At 36.2% G+C, this 13,780-nt stretch overlaps 1 protein-coding gene across 1 annotated transcript in view; it reads right to left on the bottom strand.

Annotated features, from left to right (window-relative positions):
* LOC129463763 (UDP-glucose:glycoprotein glucosyltransferase 2-like) overlaps positions 1 to 13,780 on the bottom strand; it is a 142,415-nt gene that overhangs the window by 119,205 nt on the left and 9,430 nt on the right. Inside the window, 4 exon segments of the mRNA XM_063619093.1 lie at positions 3,182 to 3,294; positions 3,770 to 3,900; positions 11,719 to 11,778; positions 11,781 to 11,800. Of these exon segments, the coding sequence (XP_063475163.1) occupies positions 3,182 to 3,294; positions 3,770 to 3,900; positions 11,719 to 11,778; positions 11,781 to 11,800 (324 nt within the window).

Raw genomic sequence — 13,780 nt, 5'->3', positions numbered from 1 at the left:
TTCAGCTTTTGGTTTTACAAGGCTTACACCTGGTGGAATGGTAGCAGAGGCAGCTCAAAGATCCCACCAGCTGTTAACTTAGCTAAACATCCCAGCAGCCTGGCCCACACATTTAGGGAAACCGCTGTGAACTGAGGGCCCTTTTGAGCCAGCGACCTTACTTCAGGTAGTGAAATGGGTTATTTAGTTCACTCCCAAAAGAGTAGCTGCCACTTTTTCACATATACCTGATACCATGCTAGGGCTCAGAAGCTGGGCTTTTGGAGATATAATTTCCATTTGAGCAGGGAGGCTTGTTGGGTCCCTTTTACCTTGCCAGACACTGACTCCTAGTGGAACTACGTGAAAATGTAAATGTCATGTGGTAGAGTCACAAGGCCTCCATGGGTCAGGCGTTCAGTTTCAACAAGAGCTTAGCAGCAGCTTAACAACTGCTCATTTTAAAAAGGGGTGTACTAAGTGGCTGAGTCAGGCAGGTGGCACTATTATACTTGGAAACAGTCTCTCGGGGTAGTCCAGCAGCTATGAAGTCTATATAAAGTTGTAATTGTCCTTTCTCCTCCTGGGATTGATTCTTTGTTGTTTCTGCTGCACCACCTGGGGGTGTCTATGTGTGGTAGTCTCTGAATGACAGTTTCCCTCTGGGCTTCACAAACATTGACAGCATTCACAGTGTAAGCATGTAAAATACCAATACCAGTTATATAATCAGAGCTGAAACAATAAACCATTAAATGAGTCAAGTTTGAGTGCCTTTTCCTTAGGAGCCCAGATCAAGGAACATGTGTCAGACTACAACACAGTAATCAGGAGACTGCTATCACCCACCAAGAGTACAGGGAGAAAGAGGTGGGCAGTGGGAAGAAATGTAAGTATTGACCTTTTTTCTTCTCGACCCATGGGCCCTTAGGAACTTCCTCTTCCAGAAGCTATGTGTCAGTCAACATCCCACCCATGACAGTCTCCAAAACTATCAAGAACTGTAAAAGTCTAAGGTATGATTTTACCTGACTTACAAACTAGTAAGTTAGCCTTTTATTCTTTTATGGATTCTGATAGAAGACATAAGACTCCTGGGTCAAAGACAAATGACTTTACTGGTTATGACATAGAGCAAGCAGTATAAGCATTATTATGCTTGCCCCCAAAGTCCCATAGGGGGTGAAAAAATATGGACTTAGATGGATCCTACAGAGTTGGCATATGTTTCCGTTAAGGAACACTGGGCTTGGGGAAGCACTGTTTTATAGTAAGCAATAAAACTTGCTTGCTCCCTGTCCCCAGTCCCAAAAACAAACACTACCTCATTCCTCAAGATTGCTCACTCCAAACACAACCCTGAGAAATGGCCCAGGTAAAGCATTTTTTGCTGGTCAGACCAACAAAGAACATGCAAGGACTCACAGGGCCCATGGCAGATGGACTTTCCTAATAGTTTGATGTTAATTTTTTTGTAATCTTCAAGATACATTAGTTTCCACGATTATAAAAGTTGACATCAGAAACCAATGACAATAAATTTTAAACATTACAAAATTTCCTTTAAAAGATGCACTAGGAAAGGAAAAAATATACACTAGTGCTAACAATTTTATAGTGAGTCTAACAATGCCATAAAGGAATAGATAATTCCTATATTAACTCATCCAGAATAAGAATAATATGGCTGCCTAATTCACTTTATGAAAGCAGAATGACTGATAAAAATTAAAGATGTCAAATAATTTCAATAAATGTACAGCTATTCATTTATTCAGAAACATGAAAACAAAATGAAAGCAATCTTAATTCAAAAGCAAATTAAGATAATCCCACACCATTAATAATCAGTACTTTTCCTCAGAATTGAAAAGAAGGTATAATATTTCAAAGTATTTTGTAATACATTAGTATGTCCAATGAGAAAAACCTTGTATCCATCTCAATAGATGAAAAAATAATTGATAAAATAAAGCAATTATTTCTGCCTTTAAGTTTTAAAAGCAGGTGTGAACAGAGAAACATACCATGTTATCTGATAAGAGATTCAATACAACACACATGTAAATTTTTCCTAAATTAACCAACACTTTTAACATAATTCTAATTAAACCCTAACAAGGCTTTTGGGGAAGGGGAGCCTGGGGAGGAAAAGGATTCTAATGTTAACTTAAAAGCATCAACAAATACAAGGAGCTAAGGCATTCTGGAGGAAAAAAGAGCAACAATGAAGAAGAAATCCTCCTGTCAGAAACTGGATAATAAAGCAACAGTATGGCACTACTATAAGAAATAGAAAATGGAGCAGAACAAAGAGCTATGAAATAGACCATAATATAAATATAATGAATACAATTGACTAGCTACCTGAGGAAAAAAATCTGGTTGGATTCTTACCTTTTGATGAAAATAAATTACAGATAGATTAAAAATTTAATGTAAAATAAAAGGAAAAACTTTTAGAAAGCTACAGAAAGAATTAGTAAAATCTCCCAATCAGGTTTGGGAAAAACTGTTAGTATAAAAACAATATAAAAGTCACATACACAGGAAAATTTGGCTACATAAGAATAAAAGCCTTTTGTATATTAAATTCAATACAAGTATAAGAAAATGTTAGAAATGGTTTGTTAACAAGTGAGTTAAGTATTAATATGCATAAATATATATTACTGTTTAATAGAGCTCTTTCAAAATTAAAAAAACTATTATTTTTTAAAGTATAAATAATCAGGCAATAAAAATATACTGCTAGTATTACTCTAAAAAATCACTAATAAATAATTTACTTCTGATTTGCCATTTTTTAATACTTGCAAAAAAGCAAAAAAAATAGTTTTGAATATAGGAAGCAACCTCATCTATTGTTTTGATTACTTTGTTATTCAGTTTATATATTCAGTTTATATTTAAAGAGCTATAGGCCAAATAAATTCATAGTTTTGCATGTTTATTTCAAAAAACAAGTTATGCTTATATGAAACATTTCATATATTTTATGTTATTTTGGCACAATTTATATGCTAAAATCAAAAGCTAATCAAGACAAAACATTCTCAGATATATTAAGGTTTTCAATACAAATCACATTCTTGAATATACAATGTCTTAGAATATTAAACTTTTTTATTGTAAGAAGTTTCTGCTATTGAACTCTCCCCTCTATAACCACTTCTTTCATTATAGGCTATTATTAATTTACCTTGAAGCAGCTTTCTTCAGCAGCTTTTTAATCTCATTAATTTTACAGGTGTGCTTCTTATGAATAACCACAAATGCATTACAACCATCTGGTGGTGGCTCATCAGCTGCAATCTAAGATTTCAAAGATTATATTTAGCTACAGTAGTTCATAATTACAATATGATTTTAAAACTCTTATACATTAATTTGATTAAAATAACTCATCAACTACTATTAAGTTATTGCTCTAATTAAAGTAAAAAAACATCTATATGTAGGCAGAATCTAACACATATTTTAATAAAATCAATTTTATCCCAGGAAAGACATGCTTCATAGTTATTGAAAAAATTATATTAAAATTTTATGATACTTCATTTCACTGATTTGTCCTCATAATTTCCTTATCCCAAATAACTATAAAAACTACAGAATATATTCAATTACATTATAATAAATGACAACAATAATAATATAATCAATGATAGGCTATGGAACCAACTATAAACTTCAGATCATTTTGAACTAAAGATGTTCATATTAAAGAGCCCTATGTCCATTGCTAGCGTGCCTCTTTGTCAAATACAGACTGCGTATTTTTACACACCTGCTGAAACATCTGAATAGCTGGGGAGTATGCCCTTATAGAGAAAGCAAACTTTAAGAGGTTGATGTGTAAATTGTCTAGAAACTGTCCAGCTTTCTTCAGGATTAAGTTGTAATATGAATAATCTGATTCTGTAAAAAGAAGTCAAAAGAAAATAATGTTAGCATTTTATACACTGCACACTGGCACATCTTCCATCGTAAGGCTAACTTAATGTCATATAATCATATCTGAAGTTTGGTTATGGATAATGCTAGAGAAAAATGGAAAAATCAAGATCTCAGTTCTATAATCAACTTCATTTTGGATCTTCCACAGTAATGTCCAAGTAATCAACATGAGACCAGGTGAAAATAATCTTGCCATTAAAATCGATTTGGAAACACCAACATTTCAGACCAACTTACTCCAAAGTTGTAGGGTTATATTACAAGGATAAGATGTAAGTCCTACCTACAAGGTAGAAATTAACAACAGCAGAAAAGTTAAATAATATGATTGTTGATGAATTTTAAAGTACCTGTATGAATAAATTCTACTGAGATTTAGTGCCGATAGCCAAGTATAATTAGTGTAACCAGAATACTTTTAGGAGACAAAATTTGAACCAGGTCTTCAAAACTAAATGTCATCTTGTCTGGAACTTGAACAAACTAACCTGAGCTGCAAGTTGCCTACTATAAACCCTATTCAAAGAACTCAAAGACATAAAGGAGGAGGGATTCTAGACTTTAATTAAAAATTCTCCAACACCCCTGGGGAGACGGAGATCACTTGAATGGGAGAAGGCAGAAAAGTGCAGCCTAGAGCTGAAGAAGACCTCATGGCACTAACAGGGATAAGCAGGGGTGGGGAGAACTTTCTGTCTGTGCCCTTTTCCTTTCTCTACTCTTCCCTGGGTGTAACCATTGACTGCATTGTGTCAGAAAACTGTAATGCCATTCCAGGGCCAGCCAGAGATGGTAAGGTAATAACAGGGCAGCTCTGGAGTCCATTTGGTATAGGCATCCATAGAGGCTGGCCTCTAGACATTCTCTGGTAATTTATTCTCCTCTACATCTTGGCACTGGGTTACCAAGTGATAGAAATTTCTCATACAAAAGAACAGAGTTGAGGTAGATGAAGAGCAGTTCCCCGTGGATATCTGATGTGAAAGGGATAACAAGAAGAATGTGGTTAAACCAGACTGCAACACCAGATACTCTCTTTCTGAGAGGGGGAAAAGGATATTCTGACTGGAAGGAGACATTTTGGGGTTGGTTGGAAGACTGGGTTGTTTGCTGATTGTGACAATGTTTACTAATTGCTCCAAAAGTGCTGGGCCCTTGACCCTCAGTTCCTCTCTTTACCACAACCCATTCAGGGTACAGGTGTTATCTGGCCCTCCAAGTTGTCCTGTGGGAACTGAGGCTCAGGCAACCAGTGCAAATATGTAGACATTGTGGTTATTGCTTTTGCTGTATGTAATAAAGCCTTCTTCTGTCTCTGAATCAAGGGTCTCAGGTCATCTGTCAGCATCCATGAAACTAATCTGTTATCTTTGCAAATAGGGTAACATCTCAGACCCTTCACAGTACTTGACAGATCTGATAACAAAATGGAATGCTGACAAGATATGTGGATTTCTGGAGAATAAAAGACCTAGTCCCATGGTCCAATTAATAGGATTTGAGAAGAGTGCTTGAGAAGTAATAGTGGATATTCTGACAAAACTGTACAGTCAATCAGGCAATGAGTCATCTTAATTTTGCTGCCTACTAATGAAGAGAAGAAGAAAGGGTTGCAGGCCAAGGGAAATAAGTTCAAAAATATCTCCCAAACAATGTCTTAGTGGCACCTTATGACTAAATTCCTCCTATGGTCCATCTTGCCAATATTAGATCCTTTCAAAGATGACAATAAAAAGTCTCAGAGTTTAGTTCAGTAGGTCCTGGCTGATATAAAGAAGCTATGAATCACTCAGGAGATTTCCTCTGGTCAGTTATAAAGTCTTTCAGCTCTGATCCAAGAGTCTTATGTTGTGCATCTGATTCCTGAAACTGTGGCAAGCTAAGTTTTTAGCTTGCAAGCAGGGTAAAAATTCCAGCCCCTTCACAGCTCTTGACAAAAAGCTCAGAAATGAGATGACCAAAAAAAGAGGGAGATATGAGAAGTTTTCTGAAAGAATACAAATAAGAACCAGAAAGAAAATAATACTAGAAAATACAGATTAAATTAGGAGCACAAGAGTAAACAGACACCGTGGAAAACAGAGTAGGAGAAATAGAATACGCAGAGGAAAAGTGATAAAAATGAAACAAATAAAAAGGAGAGAAGGGAAAATGACTTGAGAGTAAATGACAAACACAGAAGTCAGGCAAAGGAGATTAATATATGTATACTTGCAGACCCTAAGGCAGAAAATCAAGGGAATGGAACAGAATAATTAAAGAAAACTATAATCCAAGACAACTTTCCAGAATTAAAAAGAATAATGAACTTACATACCTAAAACAAAAAAGACACAGAATGATCAGCATTGCAACCTTCTCTAGTTTAAAAAACAAACAAACAAAAAACAACTCTGGGGCTCTAAAGTTAAAAATCAGAAGTTTAGAATTCACACATGAACAATTAAGTATGTGAAGAACTCAAGAGCTATTTTTCCAAGAGTTATTCATGAGGCACCAACCAGAGAGCAAACTTTATATAACCAAGAAATAATTGGAGAAATTGCAGCATAAAGTCTGATTGTGAGCTCTATACCATCTCTACATCAATTCACGAAGAAGTCATCAAAAAGTATTTGTATAATTGTTTAATTTGGTGCCTCTTATTAAGCTACAAACCATGAAGGAAAGGATCTTTTCTATCATAGTTTTTCAACTGTACATTTCTACTCCTGGCATACAAAATAGGCATTCAATAAATTTCCTTAATATTTAATAAATATTATAAATAAGTTTCTTTATTGTAAACAATATTTTCCTAATCCAGTAGCTTTAAACAGTTGACATATGAGAATAAGCATTGGCTCTTTCACTCTTAATTCTTTAACAAACTATAGATGATTTCTCAGAACTTGGGAGATATGGTGAGTTTTCCTCCAAGAATCAAAAAATAATGCAAATAAGATTCGTGTTCAACAGTAAAAGCAAAATAGAAAATAAATGTTATTTTAAATAATATTCTTAAAATACATTATAGTTACAAGGTCAGCAAGAAAATAATAAAAATTAATGAAATAACATCTAAAATATGACTACATCAGTCAAAGGATTGGTCACCCATGGAAGCAGAGAAAAGTCAAAAGAAACGTGAGTAGTGCCTGACAACAGATATCAAATTTTGTCAAGGTCACCATCAAGGTTGTCCCTTATGTAGTAATGAATGTAGGATTCAGGAGTTTATAGAAAGCAAACTTTTATAATTTAGATATAACTAGCAAGATCATCTCTATTATGAAATGGATGCATTGGGCTATTTTGGCTGATTTGTTGATAACTAAATCCATGCTTACCAACCATCTGCTAAAAATGCCCCTTCAATATTTTCTGCCTTTATCTTCAACCTCAGCTTTTACTCAATTTTTGACTACTGGCACCTAATATTCAAAAATCACTCTTATTAAAAAGAAAAAATAAGTGGCAGCCTCCATAGCCAGCTACTGACTCATCTTATTCCCTTCATAGTCAAAGGTCTTAAAACACTTAGTGACACGTAGCTCTACTGGAAAAGGACATTTTGGGGGTGGTTGGAGACGGGGTTATTTGCTGATTGTGACAATTTGACGAGAAACTCAGAAATTAGATAACCAAATAACAGAGAGATATGATACCCACATCTTAACTTACCAAAGTCTTGATTACTATACCAGTGAAATGGTTCTCACCAAAGGCACTAATCATTTCTGTTGTTAAAAGTAGTAGGTGCATAATGTTCATATTACTTGATCTGTCTACAGTATTTGATAACATCAATCACTTACAACTTAACATTCTCCTGGCTTTCATGACCTAATACTTTTACAGGATTTCAGCTACCACTACAGGTACTCTTCCTTACTCTCCATCGTGTGCTGTTCTTCTCATCAGATTCCCTTAAACATTGCTGTTCTCAGGGTGCTGCCATTGGGCACTATTTTATTCTCATTCTGTGCCTTCTCCCTACAACTTAAATTACTGTTTTTCATGTTGATCACTCTGAAATCATACCCTTTATCCTAGAATTTTTTTTATCTAGATCTCTCAACTCATATATCAGCTTACCGATATATTTACATTTGGATATTTCACAAGCATTTCAAATGTGGCATATCCAAATTCCAATTATCTTCTTCCCCCAAATCTGGTTCTTGGGTAAAAGTAACTATGTTAGAAAGTCTTAACATTTTTTGAAAATTTCTTCCATTAATAAAATACAAAAGCAGCTTTGTGTAAAAACCACTAAAATTTTCAAGGACTTTGAAAATGACATTCTTATATGCTGAGCAGCATGTGAAGAAGTAAAAATAAACAGGGATTTTGAAATCAGATAAATCTTGGGTGACATTTCTCACCCCACAAAACTACATAGGTTAACTAATATGCCACTTGAATTTTGAAGCATCAATAAATACATAAGTCTGGCAGAACCATATAAATTATTTTTAAACAGGCAATTCATTGCTTAAAAAGTCTTAATTTGCTGGCATATAATATAAAGTGATTGCATTAAATGGTATAAAACTAGTACTTGAATTCAAAAAGGTAAACGTTCAATATCTACAATTTTTTTAGGCAGGTGGATCACTAAGACTTATTCTTTAGTAAAGAGTATTTAGAAGGTCTCATGGAGATTCAACAACCTAAATTATTACAAGTAACAGAGGATTATTAAATGTTTCCTCTAAGATGTCTTGAAAACAAATTCAGTAAAATCTGCTCATTAGGCCAGGCGCGGTGGCTCAAGCCTGTAATCTCAACACTTTGGGAGGCTGAGGTGGGCGGATCACAAGGTCAGGAGATCAAGACCATCCTGGCTAACACGGTGAAACCCTGTCTCTAATAAAAAAAAAATACAAAAATTTAGCTGGGCGTGGTGGTGGGCGCCTGTAGCCCCGGCTACTCAGGAGGCTTAGGCAGGAGAATGGTGTGAACCCGGGAGGCGGAGCTGGCAGTTAGCTGAGATCATACCACTGAACTGCAGCCTGGGCGACACAGTGAGACACCGTCTCAAAAAAAAAAATATATATCTGCTCATTAATATATTTCTCATTTGTACCATTCTTTTCCACATTTAACAAGGTCAGCAATAATATCACCACATGTATTAGACTCTGCCATTATAAATAAAGCCAACAGAATTATATTTTAAGTGTTAGTCTTTTTTTTTTTGAGTCAGAGTCTCACTCTGTTGCCCAGACTGCAGTCCAGTGGTGTGATCTCGGCTCACTGCAGCCTATGCCTCCAGTGTTCAAGTGAGTCTTGTGCCTCAGCCTCCCGAGTAGCTGGATTATAGGCCCGCACCACCACACCCAGCTAATTTTTGTATTTTCAGTAGAGACGAGGTCTCACAATGTTGGCCAGGCTGGTCTCAAACTCCTGGCCTCAAGTGATCTGCCCACCTCAGCCTCCCAAAGTGCTGGGATTACAGGCGTGAGCCACTGTGCCCCGCTAGTAATTCTTACTTTAATACAATTAGGCTCAACCCTGAAAACACTTGAAATACCTCCTTCCATATACGCTTGATGTAGAGTTTAGGTACTCCTGAGCTTATATTCCAACTTGTTAATGATCTGCCACCAGATTGTCCAGGTATATCATTTCATTCAGGTATAAAATATGCTGATATATTTAAGTAACTTAAAATGAATTTGAAATTTACAGGAGTAATTTTTAAGATTGCGTCTCCAATAAAAAATAGCACTGAATAAGGCCAAAAAGCATGTACTGAGAACAACATATATGGGACAGATACACAGGATTTTAGGTGAGAGACACGAAATTTGGTGTTAGGATTTTTTAAACTATCTTGGATACCTGACATTAACCATGAAAACCTTACATATTAATCTAGCCTATTTTTACCTCAATTACCAAAACTATTAATAAGATTACTAGGACAAATATGAGGACAACAAACAGTAATTTCCTAATGATTTGAAAGTAAACATTACTAAGTGATCAAGGTTCCTCCACACATTCCATTCCGGTCTCTTCTACTCATTTGTGTTCCCTACTACCTGGCTAAATCTCATCATTCAAACTCAGCTCCAGCATTCAGCACTGAAAATCCTGTCTTGCTCTCTCTGGAACACTGACCAGGTGCCTCTTTTATGTGTTTTCATGTTATCCACACCCCAATTAAAGCTCTTATCACCTAATAGTGTACATCACTGTTTTGCAGTCTCCTTCATTATATTACGAAGTCCTGAGGATGTAGATCACATTTATTCATCTTTGTATTCCCATCATCTAAAGTACCTCCAACATTTCTTACGACTAAAAAGCTTTTTCAGGAAAAAATTTTGAAAGGAAAAATTATTTGCTTTTGGAAATATTTCAGTTGAAAATGTTATTAAAAGCATGTCTGATCTCTTTATTTTTAAAATCTACTTTGTGAAATCACAAAATCACTGAACTTCAAAGCTGCCTGAGCCAAACAGGCTTCAGTAAATGAGCATTTAAAACATCTGAAACTTAGTTTATCTTACATTTACACTCAGGAACAAAATAATAAACTATTTTAATCACCAATAGTAAGAAGATGTCTCTATATCTAAATGGCTGAAGATTTTACTCTTAAGGGATTCCATGCTCACGTCATCTATTCTAGTCTCTGCAGAGATAGGAAAATAATAAACACATTAATAAACACTTTTTAATTCTGAGGAAGATATATGTATATATAGGTATATACTCTCATATACATATAAAAACAGAAATTACTATCTTACAGACAGTGAAATGAGAGCATATTAGTTACCTGACTTTTTGAGGTATTAAAAGTTTCTTTAATGGTTTAAGAGTCAAACTATACTGCCAATAAAAATGCAATATACATGTCAGTATACATTAGCCCAAACACACAGAATGTATAACAACAAGATTGAACCCTAATGTAAACTATGGACCTTGGGTAATAAGGATCTGTCAAGGAAGGTTCATCAACAGATATACATGTACCACACTAGTGAGGGATGCTGATAACAAGGGAGGCTATTTATGTGTAGGGGAAGGGGGGCATATGGGAAATCTCTGTATTTTGTGTCCAATTTTGCTATGAACTTATAACTACTCTAAAAAAATTAAGTCTACTTTTAAAAAAGAAAAAAATGTACTACTACTAGATGAAAAATTATTATTTCAAATAAATCTAGGTTCTAGGTAAAAAGAAAACTATCTTAATTTTTTTTTTGGTGGGGGGACAGGGGAGACAAGGCCTCTCTCCATCACTCAGGCTGGAGTGCAGTGGTACAAACACAGCTCAAACTCCTGGGTTCAAGTGATCCTCCGCCTCAGTCTCGCAAATGCTGGGATTACAGGTGTAAGCCACCACACCTGGCCAATTTATTTTATTTTATTTTATTTTATTTTTTTTAGAAACAGGGCCTTGCTATACTGCCCAGGCTAGTTTCTGACTCCTGGGCTCAAGCAATCAATCCTCTGGCCTTGGGCCTTCCAAGTAGCTGCTACTACAGATGCAAACCACCATGCCCGGCTAACAATTTTGATTTCTTCTTGATGAGAATGCAATATCCAAACATGACTAATTATATGAGGTATCTTATAATAAAGTATTAAAACCTTATATTTTTGGCAACAGATGCTTAGAATGGTTTCTATTAAAGCACATTTTCAAATTTAATGTTCAGATTTACTAACCCAGTGAAGCATTCACACTTAACCATTACCATTAAAAAATAATAAACATTACAATGTGTGTACATAAATACAAATCTTACAAGTTAAAATTTACACATCACCTACCTGTTTGCTTATAAATTGCTAATTCTTTTACGGTTTCCAAAAACTGCCAAAATTTTTCATACTTTCTTCTGCCATAAATTCACTATTAAAAAAATAGAAGTAATCAGTTAGTAGATGGAATTTAAAATGGTTTAGACACTATCAACTGTACTCAAGAACCAAATTATATCTATGGCAAAAACAAAAACCCCTAAAAATTAATGTCAAATTACTAATTTCCATTTACTATAACACTGGAAAAACACACACTGACTATTCTTACCTGAGATATCATTCTCAACTATAAACATATAATCACGGCAGGAAATGGCTTCCGGAGAAATTACTTTTGGCTTTTCCTTGTTATTAGCAACAATTAAAAAATTGATAGTTTATTCTGTCTTGCCATATGAAATGCCACTGAGAAATACAAAAATGATAATTAAGATAGAACATTATATAAAGCTAAAAAGTAGAAAAAAAAAGACCACCTGTTTTTCATAAACAAAAATTGGTTCTATAAATATTTTATAGAAGTTATATTATCTATTGCCTTTACTTGTGTAGAAAATCTTTTTTACTATTTAAAACAGAAAAGATCTTAATTTTAAAAATAGGAAATCAGTGTACTGCACTATGTCTTTGGCCATAAAGCCCAATGAAATTTCCATGGTATTTAAGAAAAAATGGCCAAAGCTATTTAAAGCCTTTCAGAAATAATGAAATAAATGAAAGATTTAGTTCTGCACAGAACAAAACACTAGACAGCTAAAACAAATAAGGTTAACCATTTAAGCTAGAAACAAAACAGCCACCAAACAGATGGTGCTGATTACTTGTTATTGCCCACCTTACCTTTCTCTCTAGGCTTGGTAAACTTAAACTAATGCTTAAAATAAATGGAAAGTATTGAGAACATCCACAACACATACAGATTAACTAATTCTTGTGAGTCTGACATGGCCACTAAAAAGGAAAAAGGAAGTCAGAAAGACTGATTAATTCAACAGAAACACAACAAGCATAGGAATTTAGAGTAACAAGTAACTTCAAATCAACACTTGGCAAGACTTAACTGATTTGACCAAACAGCTACAGACATGCTCATATACTGTGCAACCACAGGTAAAAGACTTCTTCCAACTACCAGAATCTGTACATCTACCTAAGTCTGATCCTTCAAAGTGATCGCCTTAAGAAAGTGTTCCAGCTAACAAGGGAAGTGAAGGACTTTTCAAGGACAACTACAAATCGCTGCTCAAGGAAATCAGAGAGGACACAAATGGAAAAACATTCCATGCTCATGGATAGGAAGAATCAATTCTGTGAAAATGGCCATACTGCCCAAAGTAATTTATAGATTCTATGCTATTCCTAGTAAACTGATGGCAGCAGTGACCCGTCTAGAGTGGCCGCTGCAAAAACACCAGCTGCAGCAAGGGAGACATGGCCAGGGTTGTGTACTCCATGGAGCTGGTGGGAGCAGGGAACAGGTGGAAGCCCCACCCACTTCTGAGTTGGCAGGGTGGAGGGCCCACACTCCCCAGGAGCAGCTGTCTAGACCTGGACATCTCTGTGCTCTTGGGGGCTGAAGGCAGGTAGGAGCCCATGCCTCCTCCTGAGTTGGCGGGGTGGGAGCCCTGCACTCCCTGGGTGCAGCTGCAACCACCCAGCTGCAGCTGTGGACCAAGGAATCCCTGCACTCTCAGGGGCCTGCAAAGCCCCCTGTCCCACCACAGGCTTGAAAGTGCCTGCTCCTGCTTCCTGGCCTCTCCCTGCTCCCAATCCCTGCTCCAATTTCAGAGCAAAGTTGCACCTGAGCCTAGAAGCTGTCACAACCTGGCTTGGTGTGCACGTGTTTGGGGTAGTGCTGACATGCCAGCCCCCTACCACCTCAGCCCACTCCAGACTTTGGGCACCAATGGGGATGAGAGGGAGGCCGAGAGGGGCCTGGGGGCAGCTTGGCACAGGCCTGAAAGGTGCCCATGATGTGAACAGCCTGGGTGCCACGGACACGGTAGATGGCAGGTTAACGGTGGCAGGGAGCAGATGGGCAAAAAGGGATGGGTCCCTGGTGAAGCCC

Source organism: Symphalangus syndactylus, chromosome 15 (assembly GCF_028878055.3).
Source record: "Symphalangus syndactylus isolate Jambi chromosome 15, NHGRI_mSymSyn1-v2.1_pri, whole genome shotgun sequence".
In the NCBI taxonomy this organism is placed as follows: Eukaryota; Metazoa; Chordata; class Mammalia; order Primates; family Hylobatidae; genus Symphalangus; species Symphalangus syndactylus.
The sequence above is the reverse complement of the archived record's forward strand: the minus strand, read 5'-3'. Positions and strand labels throughout refer to the sequence as shown.